At 40.3% G+C, this 17320-nt stretch overlaps 1 protein-coding gene across 1 annotated transcript in view; it reads right to left on the reverse strand.

The window, feature by feature from the left end:
- ACOT12 (acyl-CoA thioesterase 12) overlaps nt 1-17320 on the reverse strand; it is a 34613-nt gene that overhangs the window by 1830 nt on the left and 15463 nt on the right. The window contains exons 6-13 of the mRNA XM_070412268.1: nt 10732-10888; nt 9090-9209; nt 8110-8260; nt 7201-7256; nt 6857-6920; nt 6128-6211; nt 2456-2589; nt 641-766 (exon numbers count right to left, since the gene is read on the reverse strand). Of these exons, the coding sequence (XP_070268369.1) occupies nt 641-766; nt 2456-2589; nt 6128-6211; nt 6857-6920; nt 7201-7256; nt 8110-8260; nt 9090-9209; nt 10732-10888 (892 nt within the window). The remainder of the gene's footprint in view (nt 1-640; nt 767-2455; nt 2590-6127; nt 6212-6856; nt 6921-7200; nt 7257-8109; nt 8261-9089; nt 9210-10731; nt 10889-17320) is intronic.

Here is a 17320-nt window from a genome sequence, read left to right on the forward strand (position 1 = left end):
TCTTTTGCCATAATTGATATTACACTGAACATCCATGTGCATTAATATTTATACATGTGTGGGATTATTTCTACAGGCCAGCTTTGGCATCGGGAATGATGCTGGCCAGTTTCAGGGGGCAGCTTCCACTTGTCTCTCTGAGTACTTGCTCTTGGGGCCCTTCTCCTTAGAATGTCGGCAATGTGCTTGGAGAAGTACAATGCCCACAGAGAAGCCATGGGTAGATGCCGATTGACAGCCCTAGGGGGCAGCGGCCATTTTGGTATCTAGCACAATGAAGCCTTTGTAAATCCTAAACCAATTCCTGGTATTTTATTTGGCTTTTACTACATTTTTACTGGTAGTGGAATATTTCAATGGTTTGCTAAATACCAGTTTTACATCTGCACAGAGAAAAAGAAAAGGGAACTGCTTTAGGAATCTTGCATGGTGCTTTTTATATAACTGGCACTTAACATATGATTGTTTGGATTGTGGGTTTTTTTTAATGATAAAAAACTAAGGTACATCTAGAAAAATTTCAGATGAACATCATTCAAGACCAGAAATGCTTACATTGACTTCCTTATTTTTATATCAACTTTTGCTTTTACACTATACTATAAAACATTGCTGTAACACTTGAATTTCATTTACTCACCTATCTTTAAGAGATCTTCGTGATACAAGTACGACCAAGTCTTTGGGTTTGTCACCACTCGCTATAGGACAAGTGATATAATATATTTGATCATCTTCACTCACCCAGTCTATGACTTCACAGGACCTGTGTAAATAGAACAGTGAAAGAAAGGCTGTACTTTTCTACCTGATTGAATAAGGCAGTTACTTCTTTTGTAACCATCCCTCCAAAGCCAGTCTATCTTTAGAAAGCTGTTTGGTCAGAAGAAATAACACTGCATGTGATGGTGAACATGGTGGCCACCTGAGTCTAAGGTCACTGGCCACAACACTTCAGAGAAAAGCATTTTATTTTCTGTAGGATCAAGTAATAACATTTTGAAGACTAGCGAATTATATGGACAGTCCAAGAAGAACTCAGGTAAAGGGATATGGTATATTAGAAAGAACACTAAGTTTGGAATCAAACAACTTGCCTTTGAATCCTGGACTGCCATTTAGTAGATGTGTTATGTTAGGGCAAGTCACTTTATTTTTTCTATCTGTAAAATGTAGATAATAATACCTTTGGGGTTATTGTGAGGATTAAATGCACACACCTGGCACAGTACCTGAATCATAGTAGGTACATAAGAAAAGTAAGTTGAATAAGAATTCAGTCCTCCATTATTCAAGTTCAATATGGCTAGAATGTCAGGTGATATAGCAAATAGAGGGAGAAACATTTGAAAAGAATTAACACCAAAGTTTAGGCATTGTTCTTACTAAAAGCTTTGTACTTACAGAGTATCTACAAATACCGATGCAAGAAAATCGTGAAGTGTTTCTCTTCTCTTGGAGTGTTTTATTATGACAGCATTAACCATATTGTATCATTCGGGCACCCATGCAATGTAACACATGGCCCTGGAGCTGTTTCACTTTTGTGGTCTTAAATTATCTATTACATAGTATTAATCACAATGAGGTTCAGTCATTTTAAAGATGAACCTCTACCTCATGAGGATTAGGAAGTCAGCAGTAATGCCTACTATTATAGGAAGCCCACCTCACCAGTCCTTCCCTTTCAGCAAGGTGTCCTGGAAGCCCTGAGTGGGCCCAGGAGCTGGAACTCCTTGCAGAGGCAGTGTGGCCTCAGTGTGGTCAGTCCCTGTCAGCACAGTTGACAAGGTACACAGCTCCCTCTTCCAGGAAAGGAGGGCAAGTAGAGGAGACTGAATTAGGGATGCAGGAGACAAAGGTAACAGAAGTGATAGATGTAGGCTGACGGGAGTGGCCCCTGATCAGGGAGAGCAGGAAGGAATGTCTTTCACCTCCATACTCACACAGCTTCCTCCCAGCTTCTCACCTGGGAGTGCTGCTTCACAGAAAAATAAAACAAAGGGACCACCAATTAAATATCAAGAGTGTGAAGTGAGAAGAACAGTTCGATAATCATTTCCTCAAGAGCAGTGAAACTGTGTTCAAGTGTGGAATTCAGAGCCTGATAGACCTGGGCTCCAATTTGGGTTCCATCGCTTTATTGCTGTGATGTCTTGGCAATCTCCCTCGTTAAATGAAAATACTATCAAACTTGAAGGGTTATTGGCCGGATTACAATAGATGTGGATAAAGCATGTCGACTCAATATAGATGATAAATAAGTGACTATAATAACTTGGTTTTGTGTTTCTTAATAGCACCTAATATTTTCTATGCAGAGCAAGCTTTAAAAAATAGACTTTAATTAATAAAACGAGGTCACATGTTGGCAATGGAGATGCAATGCAATCTGGAGGTTATCTTTTCTATCATGTCAGGGTTGATTAAGAAAATATTTTAAATTTATTCTTACACATAATGGGGGTCCCACAAAGGTCGCTTGGTAAAGTCAGACAATAGATGATAAGCCAAGTGTGCCGGTTTTTCCACGTGCTTTTCAACCCAAACAGATAAAATATCCTGTTCTTCCAGAGTATATATTTTTATCTAAAAGATAATAAAAATAAATTACAAAAGAAAAATGGATGTTTTTACTTAAAAACATCACACATGTTGCCCCACTTGTGTGGCTCAGTGGTTGACCTATGAACCAGGTTAACCTATGACCTATGAACCAGGAGGTCACGGTTCAATTCCCTGTCAGGGCACATGCCTGGGTTGCAGGCTTGATCCCTAGTGGGGGGCATGCAGGAGGCAGCCAATCAGTGATCCTCTGTCATCATTGATGTTTGTATCTCTCCCTCTCCCTTCCTCTCCAAAATCAATAAAAACATATTTTTAAAAAACCACCATGGACATACATATGTAGTTATAGGCTGCTGGCATTCAAATAACAATGAAGCCAATGATGGCAACTTCAAACACTTGGATGTCTAGGGCTCTAACCAGGAGGCGTACTTCCGTATTCTCCAAACAACATGTGACTTGAAGGTGGGTTATTTAATTATTGTGCAATAGTTCAGAAACAACAGAAAATATCATCAGATTGTTAGGCTGCAGATGTCAGGTGTGCCTTCTCGTGGGCTGAGGTGACCCCAGGAAGTCAGCTGACCACCTCTAGAACCAACTCAGCCACTCAGTGCAGCCGCTGAAGCACCATGTTTCTTCAGCACAAAGCGTTCTTTCAATAGTGACTCATAGGGCAGGCCGATTCCTGGGTTTCTTTCTAATGTCTATTATTCCTTAGCTCAGAGGAGGCCCATCTTGGAGAGCCATGTGACTTATACTGAAACATTACTGTATCCCTGTTACTCTGAACTCTGTGCTTTTGCCAATAATCAGGGACATGTGTTCCACATAAGCACACATTCCTCTCCTGCCCATTTTAAATCTCCATCTCTTTCAGGGTGCTTTGAAGTTAGTGTTGAAACTTGTCATCTTATAATAATTCCCATGGCAACAAGCTATGTGAAGACAAACAAACACAGGGTTAAGACTTCACTGCAGGAATCAAGCAGATGGAATAATCAAGCTGTGAGGGAGAAAACCTTTATTTAAACATAAATATCTTCCAGAAGAGAATGAAGCAATGAGAAAGTGATCACAAGCAGCTCAGAATGGAAAGAAGGGACTATTTGCTTATACCATTTTACCTCTCCGGTTGACCTCAGCACCAAGCCTGTCTCTCAATAGAGCCCACGGAGGAGAACATAATGTCGGCCCAGAGCACTTACCAAAAAGAGAGAAAACCATGCACAGGGCTCCAGTTGGTGGCTGAGACTCTCCCAGCATGGGTATGCCTAACTTTGCCCCGTGTACAGCAGGAGTAGAAGGAGGTTCATCAGTGTAAATTCGGAGAGAAGTCACCTTATCAAAGCTTGGTGGCCATGCAGCTCTAAGCCAGGCTGCTGGAGCTCTGCAGTCTCAGAGGAGGTGAGGGCAGGTGGCCAAGTGAATTCCACAACCTCAAGCATGGTGTGGCCTTAGGGAAGCCATGGTCTAACCAGGGTGGAGTGGGATGTAATACTGGGCTGAGTACTTGTTGAGGGTTGAATTGTGTCCTTTCCAGATTCATATGTTAAAGTCCTCACCCGTAGGATCTCAGAATGTGACCTCATTTGGAAATAGGGTCATTGTAGATGTAATTGAGATGAGGTTATATTGAAGTAGGATGGGCTCCATATGACCTGTGTCCTTATATTAAGGGAAAATTTGGCCCAGCCAGGGTGGCTCAGTGGTTGAGCATTGACCCAGTAACCAAGAGGTCAGTAGTTCAATTCCTGGTCAGGGTACATGTTCAATGCCCAGTAGGGGATATGCAGGAGGCAACCAATTGATGTTTCTCATTGATGTTTCTATCTCTCTATCCCTATTCCTTTCCCTTTCTCTAAAATCAATAAAATATACATATATACATATACATATACATATATATATATACATATACATATACATATACATATATATATATACATATACATATACATATAAAATTTGCACGCAGACATGCACACTGGGAGAACGCCACGTGAAGATGAAGGCAGAAGTTGGGTGACACATCTACAAGCCAAGGAACACCAAAGATTGCCAGAAAACCACCAGAAGCTCAGGGAGAGGCCTGGAACAGGCTCTCCCTCACTCCTTCAGGAGGAACCAATGCTACCAACACCTTGATCTTAGACTTCTAGCTTCCATAACTGTGAGACAATACATTTTTATTGGTTAAGCCACCCAGTTTGTGGTACTGTTACAGCAGTTCTAGGAGATGGTCACAGTACTTTTCCTGGAAGCTGCTCCCCAGGTTGCAGACACATGCTGCTGCTTCCTACCCTAGAGCCAAAGCAAACATCAGGCTGAGCAGTCACCATTAAACCCTGCCCCTGCAGACCTCTCTAGACTTACCAGTGCCGAGTACAGTACTGCGTGAGTGAATGCTATTTGGACCATTCCTCAGAAGGTAAAGGTAGCAGGAAATCCTCATCGCTGCTCTGTCAGAATCAATGACAGATGCAGATGAAACAGACAAGGAGAGGCAGAGGTTGATGTTGGCTCTCTTTAAACCCTACTATTTTAGAAAAGCCAACTTTTGCTTAGTGAAAAAATTCTCCAAGACCAACTCTCCAAGAAAACCAGTTCCCTTTCATGCTCAGAAGAATACAGGTTAAATTCCATTTGTAACGAGATCATATAATTACCCTATTTTAGAGGCTACTGCTTCACTGATGAAAAACAGTACACATGTTTCAGAGAGCTGGCATTATCGAGCATCTCCTGACAGTCAGCCACTGCTATGTTCTGGGACCATAGTGGTGAGCAAAAGGGCCCTCAGAGAGCATGCAGTCTAGTTAGTGTGGGCACCAGCTTCCAAGGGTCTTCTATATACCTCTGAAACCAGATACAATTAGAATCCAAATGATGCCTGTTCAGTTAAATTTGATGACACACAAAATATTGTAAAAGGTGTTAAAAGAGATACAAAGACAGTTTTCCTTCTTAAAAAGTTTATAATCTAGTTAGGAGAAAAGACCATGTGTAAAAAACTCTATTGCTATTAATTCTGTTATCAGTTCAACATAGCTGTGGAAGCAATGCTATAAGACAGTGCATAATTTATTGACAGGTGGATTTTAAAGAAGTAATTGTGAAAGGAGTTCCTAGAGGGAAAAGTGCCTTCAATCAGGGCTGATAGGAGTGGCTTTACGGGAAGCATTTCTGCTGGGTCTTGAAGACCAGCTAGGATTTGGGCAGAGGGAGAGGAGGAGAGAGAGATGGGAAATGAGAACTAAGCTGAGAGGCAAGGGGGTGCAGGGTGTATTTGAAGGACCCCAAGTCAGCCAGCATGGAGTAGTAGAGACAGGGCTGAAACAAGGCTTGACTTTTAGAAATACTTTTCCAAAAAGATTTTTTACTTTCTTAAAAGCAGTAGTACAAGCAGAACCACCACCACCATGATAATTTATTTTTTATTTTTTAAATTGAATTTATGGGGTGACATTGGTTAGTAAAATTAAATAGGTTTCAGGTGTACAATTTTTATTTGTGATGTATAATGAGTTGTTTGTGCATACACCTGGATGCCTCCTACCTTTTCCAGAGCACTGGTGATCTCCCAACCACTTTTGGCCACCAGCTTTTTGAAAGCCTCCACATTGTCATCACTCAGGGATACCTAAAATGCAAATATTTAAAAAGCTGTGAGTTCAATGCACAGATATGGGAATATTTTCTGCTTAGAAAATGGGTACTCTTAGAGCCAAAGTGATTATGTTGAGCTTAAAACTATGCTACAGGTAACAACTTCTGTCTCAAACTCTTAATTCAGAATTCAGACAAGGTAACATGAGGCCTGTATTTTTAGCAAATTAATATGATTTTAGTTGGTGTGCTAAGCAAAGATAAGATTGCCCTTCAGTATAACATTAATAAACTTGGATTTTCCTTTACATTTTATGGCCTAAAACATGAAAACAACTAATACTTTGTTGTTGTGTTATAAAAATGCAAGCTGATGGGCATATTTTCAGCAGAAATCATGCTAAGACAATGTGCCATGCAGCTCAGATGCATTTGAAGGCAGGGCATCCTGCGTGTGTAATTTGGGAACTGTACCTACAGTTCAAACAAGGCAGCGAAGCAGCTGGTTGGTACCAGTTACTGGCAGCTTGGTTCTGTTTCATGGTGAGATGACTGGTTGCTATGATTCACCTTTTCATCTAACCTGCGTAAGCACAACCTGAATCATTTAAACAGGGAGTTTCTGTGTTTGCAATCATGTGATCTTTACATGAAGCGCTCCCAATCATAAAACTGTCACCTGGTTGCGAATATCCCAGTGTACGCAAAGTGGAATCTCTTGTTTGTGGGAAATAACATATTTTCTGGGGGGGAAAAAAATAAAAATGTTAAATAACAGTTTTCTTCCCTGTATTTAGCACACAACAGTAACCATGACACACACTTTCTTGAGCTGAAATCAGCAGTTTAAAATGCTGCTTTTACTGGTGGAACAATCAGGAAGAACAATTTTCATCACTGTCAGAAAACATCAGACCTTCTCCTTTCATTATGTGGGACTAGACACCCAGAGAGCAGCTCTTTGTTATGCAATTTGCAAGGTAAGATCTTACACCATAAAATCCTTATACCTAGGCCCCTTACCTGCCCAGACGAATTCTCTTGCGTGCAATAGCTCCACAATACCGTCTAAAATCATCCTTTATTAAAAAACAAACAAACAAACAAAAACAACAACAAAGTAAAATCAATAAATTTCTAATACTTTAGTGCTATAATCTTAAGTCTCTCTCTTTCCAAGTCAGCTGAAGAAGCTAACTGGGACCCAGTGTCTGCGTGAATGCTGCTCAGGTGAGAGTTGGCAATAAGGCAACTGCAGGTAGTTCCCATGAACGTGGAGCAGCACAGAGATGCAGATGTAAAGTGGGAGAAGAGAATCAGAAATGGGAAAGGAAGACAATATGCTTCCAATAGCAGTGCATGGGCCAGTTGAGGTGCGGTAGGCAGGGTCCCCAGTGAGACAGTATAGGGGTAATATCTGGACTCCATCTTGGAGGCCTGACTATGGCTCCTTGCTCAGGAACCTTCCCATAGTTGAAATTAACCTAATCACATCCTTAAAGGGAAGAATGCACAATAGATCCCTTCTTAACATTGTGTTCTGCAAAATAGTTGCTTTGTCTATTAAGTGGTAACTAGAATATTTGCCCAAGCACTATTTTAGGCCCTTTGAGTGGTCCACTGACCATGGAAAATATCTGTGACTACCCCGGGATCAACCACTGGCAGGTGACGATCATGGGACAACTGACCTCCTCCTCATTCCCAAGCCCAACACCCACCCCAAGCCATCCACAAGAACCCTCCGGGAGCTTGACCTCTCTTTTCTGGTCAACTCCCTTGTGCACAAGCTCTTTTCAATAAATTCTATCTGCTTGATCTTGTTCTGAGTGCTCATTTTTATGACATTACAACTCAAGGACCTGGCATTTCAACAAAAGATTAGAGTAATTTGGAGGAAAAAAGAAAAAGTCCATGGTGCTAATAACTTACCTTAGATATGGGTTTGATTTTGGGAAATGTAACCAGTTCTTCCTTATCATCTACAGCTTTATAAATGAGAAAAGCACTGTTGATGTGACGGCCCAGGCCCTCAGACCACTCCTGGCAGTCAAAGGCCTCCACGCGCACTCCCACTTCGACACTGCAGAGGGCGACACAGGGCGGTGGGCAGAGAACCAGAGCTCACTGGGCCTCCTCTGCCCACCACCTCCTCCTCCTCCTCCAAGCACGGAAGAAAATGAGGGTCCTGGTTTTTCCTCTGTGGTCTGCAAATCTATGCAATGGTTAAAATCCATTTCTCCAGGTCGACAGATCAGATGTGCAAGCCCCTGAGGGCATCTCTGCTTTACTTTCCCACTTTCACAACAGGCCAGTTGTGAGTTTGTATATATTCATGAACATATTTTGGTAATGGGGAGGGAAGTTTAAATTATGCCAAAGTCAAGTTTTCTCCCCTCAAAATAACAATTCTGCGATTAAAAAGCTTCAAACACTGAAATTGGACAGGAAATACAGATATTCTTTTTTACATTTAAAAAGAAAAAATACTAAAAAAATACAAAATTAAATCTTTTCTTTGTATATTAAGAGTAATAAAAATAACTGGAAAGTGGCTTGGACTTCATGGTTGACCATACAGCCACTGGGACTCTTTTGAGAATGAAAGGAAGAGTTAATAATTACAACAGGTATAAACCCGAACCATTCTGGTCAACTGAGACATACACTCTTATTATGAGAGATAAAAACCAACCTACCACAATTTACTCGGTATAAGGAGGCCTCAAGCAGAATGCAGTGTTAAAATATGTACAAATTTTGAAAACTGAATGAAAAAAATATAGAAAGAACTTGGTTATTTTAAAATAGTCCCTGTATTCACCTCCAGATTGACATGGAAATTTTGAAACATATTTATGTGCAAGTCTGAATTCATTGATAGCAGCCGAAGAACACTACACACACTTTACCAGGTCTGAAACGTATTGTTGACAATGGCATTGAAGACAAGACGATCTCCCACCGTGGATGGTCCTCGGAACTTAAACATGTCCACAGACTTCAGAAGCGGATGCGCCCGACAGAGGCGGCTGATGACACAAAGGGAAGGAGAGGAGAAATAGATCATTCTCCGAAATATTTTCAGGGACTGCTGATTCGTTTCACAGGCACAACAGACCAGTGTCCCGTGTACTTTCTAAGCAAACATCTTTTAACTCCAGTGAAACAAATGACTAGATCATGTGTGCTGAGAGTGGTTCTGTACACCGCCTGCAAATGCTTTGGGAAATACCATGTCCCCCAGCTGTGGGGTCTTTACCAAGATGCTGTGCTCCTCCTCTGGTGGTGACAGTCCTGCCCTTGTTTTGTTCCCCATGAAAGTCCCTCTGAAAAACAAGCCAATGTCTTTCGTCCTAATTTGAAGGTTATATTCATTCTGGCAGCTCATGACTCCCATCACAGGGAGCAGGGACTACCAGGGCGGAGCAGGGCACAGTGCGAGAACTGCCCGCTAGTGCCATTCACACCAGTTCCTCAGCTTCACAGCTAACAGATTCACCCACATAGCAAAAGACTTAACATTTTTCCCTCACAGAAAAATTACCTAGATTGCTGTACAAAGCCTAAAAGGTTACAAGTTACTCACTTTACAATTTGTGTGTATGTGAACTTTTCAAATATCTATAAAGAATATTTAATCTCAGAAATACTTCCGTTATTTTTACATTTTAGATTCCCACTGTGGCCATTCAATTACTCTAAAGAACTGTGCCTACACTCACTGAACAGACTCTGCCACAGTTAATTATATTGTAAGCTTTTAACATAGAAGAGGTTCAAATGCTTTCTTATCAAGAATGACAATCTCATTTTAAAAACAAGTTCTCTTTTATTTGTGCATAATTTATAGGAAGGATAACTATAGGTTCCTAACTATAGTAATAACTACAGGCACATTAATAATAAAATTCTTGTAGTTTTGGGAAAAATACAACCTTAACAGTTTTCAATGGTTACAAAAATTGTCCGAAGGGCAAATCTTGTTGAAATGCATTTTCAGAATACACATGTTCTTTAAAGCTGCTAAGTTACCTACATGTTCTAAGAATAAAATAACCTTTTTTGAAACTGAGGCAAATTTAAAAGTATTCTTCCAATTCTTCCCTTTTTTCCTCTTATTTTTCAGTCAACCCTTTAGCCATAATGACTCTAACACGACTTTGAAGGTCAGACCTAACTGTAAATTGCCGTTTAAAAGTTTGCAAATTGACTACTTTTAATTGATATTTTAGTTTACTACTTTTAAGTGTAAATGCTGTCTCCTATTTCTATTCTGCATCTACTTTGTTATAACTTTGTTACAAGGAATTTTAATGCCACAAGGTCAACATTCATAATTCAGAATAAACTATGAGAACTGTCACTTCAATTTTATTTTTGAACCAAGTTAATCTGAAGTTAAACAGGTAAATGACTAATTTTCTCATTTTGATAAAAGACAACACTGTCTTCTCCTTGTCTCCTTGACTTGCCCAATAACTGGATCTCAGTCCCTTTCTACTCTCACCCCACTGGTCCCAACATCACATGTCAAAGGTCAAAACCAAGAACCTTGCAGAAATAGTAGCCACCGTCTCCATCCAAGCCATAATCTGGCCACCAAATGTATTTCCATGATGGTTTGCATGGGGTGGGAGGACAAGTTCAATGCTCTGAACAGAGGTGCCCCTGGTGGAAACTGTTCCTTCCTCTTCATCAGAAATGAGATCTGAAAGGTGGATGTAAACATTAATGATGGAGGAGTTCACCACAGGACTGGGGACTACAGCCTTTCTTTCCCACCAGCACTCTCAAGTCATGAGATTTTTTTAAAAAAATTAAATTATTCCCAAAGACTTAAAACTTCTGAGGAAATAAATAGATTTTATTCAAGAGAATAACTTTCATTTGAATGGTATTTAGAATGAATTGGATAATAGATCAGAAAGGGCCTTTTAGAGAATATATTCCAACCTACTTTACAAGTCCACTAGAATTTTGATTAAAAATGATTAAATTTAAACTTGAGTTGTTTGGGGTGGAGGAGGAAAGGCCAGGGTAGGAAGGGGCAGAAGGAAATTTGGGGATTGATGGATATGTCATTATCTTGATTGTGGTGATGACTTCATGGGTGCATACGTGTTTCAAAACTTACCAGACTGTATTGGGATGATCACTTTGTAAGTTATATGAATGTTTAATGACTATGCTGTATACCTGAAACTGCTATAGCACTGTATGTCAACTGCAATTGAAAAATAAATTTAAAAACAGAATAAGAGGAGACCAAGATGGCGGCGTAGGTAAACACCGGAGACCGCTGCCGCAAACAACCATTTCAAAAATACAACTAAAAGACTGAATGGACATCACCCAGAACCACAGGAAGGCTGGCTGAAGAGAGACTCTACAACTAGAAGGAAAGAGAACAGCAAATCGAGGCTCAGAGGCGGCGCAGTGTGGAAAATACAAAGGTACCGAGGTGCGCGCGCAAAGCGGGCTGGTGGCTGAGGGCGCGGTTGTCGTTTTCTGTCGGGAGTGAGTCTCAGACTCTGGGCTCCAGATCCGGGCGAGTCTCTGGGGACCCAGACTCAAACGGGAGAAGCGGGATTATCCGGCATCAGTTGGAACCTGAGGGCAGCTTTCTCTCCGAGGTTTGCAGCGGCTGCCGGGGTTCTGAGAAGCAGAGCCTCTGGGAACGGGACTGAGCGTGGCCATAACTGCTCCCTCCGCCCGCCCTGTTGATCCCGCCCCGCCCAAAGCCTGCGCACAGCCATTTGCCGATCGCCTCAGGCAAAGGCTGGATTAGCGCCTCCCCAGAAGGCAGACGTTTTCCATACAGCTGATTCCTATAGCCAGTCGGCCTGGGGGTCAAATCCCTCTAGTGTTAACTACAACAATTAAGGCTTGGCTAGAATAAGACTGCGCACAGAGACCACAAGGGGGTGCACCAAGAAAGCATAAAAGATGCGGAGACAAAAAAACATGACAGAAATGGAGGATATGGAGCTAAGAATCGCAATTTTGAGGGCTTGCCATAAATTTGTGCAGAGCCTCACGAAAACTAATGAGACCCTCGATGCTACGATAAAGAAATTAGAAAGTAAGCATACACGGACTGAAATAAAGAATATTATACCCAATAGCAGACCAGAGGAGTACAATAATCAAACCAAAGATTCGACAAAAAACACCCAATTGGAAAAGCAAAATGAAAAAAGAATCCGAAAGTGTGAAGATAGTGTAAGGAGCCTCTGGGACAGCTTTAAACGGTCTAATATCAGAGTCATTGGAGTGCCAGAAGATGAGAGACAGCAAGATATTGAAAACCTATTTCAAGAAATAATGGCAGAAAACTTCCCCCACCTGGAGAAAGAAATGGACTTACAGGTCCAAGAAGCGCAGAGAACCCCAAACAAAAGGAATCCAAAGAGGACCACACCAAGACACATCATCATTAAAATGCCAAGAGCAAAAGACAAAGAGAAAATCTTAAAAGCAGCAAGAGAAAGAGGCTCAATTACCTACAAGGGAATACCCATACGACTGTCAGCTGATTTCTCAACAGAAACTTTGCAGGCCAGAAGGGAATGGCAAGAAATATTCAAAGTGCTGAATACCAAGAACCTACAACCAAGATTACTTTATCCAGCAAAGCTATCATTCAGAATTGAAGGTCAGATAAAGAGCTTCACAGATAAGGAAAAGCTAAAGGAGTTCATCACCGCCAAACCAGTATTATATGAAATGCTGAAAGGTATCCTTTAAGAAGAGGAAGAAGAAGAAAAAGGTAAAGATACAAATTATGAACAACAAACATGCATCTATCAACAAATGAATCTAAGAATCAAGTGAATAAATAACCTGATGTACAGAATGAACTGGTGATTATAATAGAATCAGGGACATAGAAAGGGAATAGACTGACTATTCTTGGGGGAAAAAGGGGTGTGGGAGATGCGGGAAGTGACTGGACAAAAATCATGCACCTATGGATGAACACAGTGGGTGGGGAGTGAGGGTGGAGGGTGGGGTGGGAGCTGGAAGGAGGGGAGTTATGGGGGGAAAAAAGAGGAACAAATGTAATAATCTGAACAATAAAGATTTAATTAAAAAAAAAAAGAAAAATAAATTTAAAAACAACAACAAAAAGCTTATCAAACTGTACACTTTAAATATCATGTCAATAAAGTTGTTAAAAAATACAGAAACTGGAGTTACAGAGGGCCATAGACATGGAGAATCTGGAATAGCTTGCTGTACCATATAAACTTCAGAACAGGAATGTGGCTTCCCATGGTTACTGTTTTGTAATGAATGCAGTCACGAACAGAAAAGACACAATACATTGTACTTCTCAGTGTCTTTCTGCTTCTTTTGAATCATATCTGCTTCATTTACTGACAAATTGGTTTTTACTCCCAACAATGGAGAAATCATTTGCTTTGGCTGCAAAGCAGTAAATGTGTTCAATTATGTTGCCGGCATCATCAAATGAATCACCAGCCAGGCTTAAATCTCACTTGCTATTGTTGAGATGGTAGAGGAAGACTTCCAAATCAGGAGGTACCATCCTGGCTGTCCAGTCAGAGGCAGAGCTGAGCTTGCAGTGTGAGAGCACAGATGTGCCTTGCTGTTCTTGGGAACTGGGAATGGGGCCATTCTTGGTGCAGTCACATATGAGCAGAGAAATGTGGTTATAGAGACTTTTTAACTCCATTTCCTAATGGAATTTTAAAATTTATAATTAATTGATGGTCTTTCCCACCCCCCTTTGTTCAACTGATCATTTTAGTCATCTGCCTAAAAACACGTTTGTACTTCCCATCCTCCTAGTATAAAATCCTTCCTATTGCCCCTAGCCCTTTCTTTTTGGTCTGTCTACCTCTCCATCCCAGCTGCTCTGGATCCCACTAGCACCTCTCCCTTCTGCATCATATTCTCTCTCTCAATTTTTCCCTCTCTTTGTCCCAGCCACAATAACTCTTTTCAGTTCAACTAAATGTTGCCTTCAACATCAGGGCATTTGCACATGTTGGTTCCTCTTTCAGTAGCAATTGCCCCAGCCACCAGCACTACCACCTTCTTCCACTTACCTCCTATTCTCACTTGGCTCATCTCAGGCATCATTCTTTCAGGAAAGCCTTTCCTGACCTCTGCAGCCAATCTCCACTCTTACAAGCTCTTACACGTCCCTTTATTCCACAGTTATAGTTTTATGTTTATTTGTGTGATTTTTGATTATCTGATTCCCTGGGTCCTAAGATCCTTTGAGCAAAGACTGTTTTTTTTAATTTTATGATAATTTCCTGAATAGGTGCTCAGTAAATATTTGTTGAATGAAGAGATGAATAAACTTAATTTGGCTGATTTTTCCACATTCATAGACCTTACTATCAACAGATTATTTTTAGGTAACAAAAAGATAGGACTGAAGCATACTTCAATTGCTATTTATTAGAGTTCCACTGCTCTCTATTTTCACTTAAACAGTATTGTAGACTCTTCTATTTTTTCCCAATTTTGTGAGAGTGAAATAGTATCTCATGTTGGTTATAACTTGCATTTTCCTGATTAATAATGAAGTCTGACATATTTTCGTGTGTACATTAAACTTACACTAAACCTCCTTGTTACTTCTTAATGAAATGTCAGTGGCATTTGCTTCACATGTTACTTTTCTCCCATTCTTTTTTCCCTCTCCTTCTGAAATTCTGATTAGATTCTTGTTAGATTTTTTACTCCATTCTCTGTGTCTCCTCTCTAATATAGTTTCCATCCTTTGCTTATCCATCTGCATTATTGGTAACTCCTAAGATCTATATTTCAGTTCACTGTCTTATATGTTTAATTCATTCATTGAGTTTTAAATTTAAATTATTATAATATCCTTTGTGTGTAGAAATTCTCTTTGTTTCTTTGTCAAATCTTCTAGGTCATTTTCTTGTTCCTGCAAAATGCTTTTGATACTCTTTTATCTCCTAAAATAAATTACCATTCTTACTTCATATTATTTATATAATAAATTCAATAGCTGTAGTCTTCGTGGGCCTCATTCTATTGTTTGGTGCTTCTTCTGGGTTTTTGGTGACTTACTTATTTTTATTTTTTATGATTTTTTTTTTTACTAGGAGCTCATATTCCTAGGATCTTCATCTGTGGGAATTCTTGAGGACTGGGTTTAAAGTCATCTCTGCACAGAGGATGTACATTTGTGGCTGCAGATCATCAGGGGGTACTGCAACACAACACCATTTCACACGTGGTCTGTTTCAGGCCAAACAAGTAATGTGAATTCTGACACAAAATCTGCATGAGAATGTGCTTCTGGTTGAATTCTCAAAGGGAATTTTTCCATTCCACCTCGTGAAGTCGAGGCAGGAAAGCATCCCCAGCAGAGCTCTCCCAGGGTTGGGATTTTCCCAGTTGACTCATTGAGGGTATCGTATCATCTTTTGGGGGTTGCAGCTTCAGTTAAGGTTCCCGGATCCAACCCTCCACCTAACATGGCCCCTGGCCTGGTTTCCTGAGCCCTTTCAGGCTCATAGAACACAAGATCTAGGACTTCTAGCACTTCCAAGGTCCTCCCACAGCAAATGCCAGCTCTGTGTCTCCTTACACTGCTGCCTTTTTTCTAATTATTTCTAGACTTCAAGATCTTCTCCCATTTTTCGTCCTGCTGAGATGTGTTTGCAAAGATGTTTGTAGATATTTTATCTAGAAATTCTAGTTTTTTCCCCAGATATTAAGTCTGCTGTAATCAGAATTAGATTGTTTCCCAAAGTGATCTTTAAAAGGTATATAAAATCTTAACTCCCTTCCACCTTCTGTCTCTTTTTTTTAAATTCTCACCAAAGAATATGTTTTTTATTGATTTTTAGTGATAGAGGAAGGGAGAGGGAGAGAAACATTGATGTGTGAGAGAAACATCGATTGATTGCCTCCCCTACATGCCCCAACCAGGAATTGAATCTGCAACCCAGGTATGTTCCCTGATCAGAAATAGAACCTGCAACCTGCCCGGCCAGTGTGGTTTAGTGGTTGAGCATCCACCCATGAACCAAGAGGTCACCTGTTTGATTAGCACTCAGGGCACATGTCTGGGTGTGGGCACAATCCCCAGTAGGGGGCATGCAGGAGGCAGTTGATCACTATTTTTCCTACAACCTTTTGCTGCATAGGAAACACTCCAACCAACTAAGCCACGAATCCAGGGCTCTCTCTTTTTTATAACCGATTTTGTTAAATGATGTTCTATATAAACATCCAAAACTAGTATTAATCTACGTATTTTAGATTAAATTTTCTTATTCAAATGGTTTATTTTTCTTCCAAATAAATTAATATAAACTATCTCTAAAATATATTGCTAAATGAAAAGGAGAAAGGTGCACAATTGTTTGAATATTGTGTTACCAGGATGTGCTAGTGTGTTATACAGTATGAGTGTGTGTGAGAGTGTATGAGTGTGTGTGTGTGTGTGTGTGTGTGTGTGTGTAACAGTAGTTGTCTCTGAGGAAGGGAATTGAGTAACTGTGAGACACAGAAAGTAGGAAGACTTACCTTCTAAGTAAGTGCTCTCCTATACCCTTTGAATTTTTCACCCTGTGCATGTGTACCATTTTTAAACAATTCAAAAATAATTATAAAATAGAAAATTAATAAAGAGGGAAGGTGGGGGTGGGGTGTGCAGGGGAGATTAATCGGGGAACTTATACACATATAAGCATAGCCCATGACACAGACAATAATAGTGTGCTGAAGGCTTGGGAGGGGTGGGTGCAGAGTGGAGGGGGTCAATGGGAAAAAAACAAAAACAAAGGGACATCTGTAATACTTTGAACTATAAAGATAAATTTATCTTTTATAAAGATAAATTTTTAAAAATTAAGAGAGGGCCGTATAATGTGAGAAACATTGTAAATACTCAAATATAAGGCAATTCCTTATTTTCTGAGAAATAACTTTAAAAAAATCTACTCTATTGCTATGAAGACATACATGGCACACACTGGGACACATAGAGGTGAGTACTAGGGCAGACCATATGCGCATAAGCATCAGCTGTGACGTGTATACAGAAATATACTGAATATAAATGACTTCAGGGCAAAAGTACGCCTACTTGCAGGTAACTGCCAACCAATGCAGAGACAGGGCT

Source organism: Myotis yumanensis, unplaced genomic scaffold, assembly GCF_028538775.1.
Source record: "Myotis yumanensis isolate MYYU_CA2020_CCGP unplaced genomic scaffold, mMyoYum1.0.hap1 SCAF_4, whole genome shotgun sequence".
Taxonomy (NCBI): Eukaryota; Metazoa; Chordata; class Mammalia; order Chiroptera; family Vespertilionidae; genus Myotis; species Myotis yumanensis.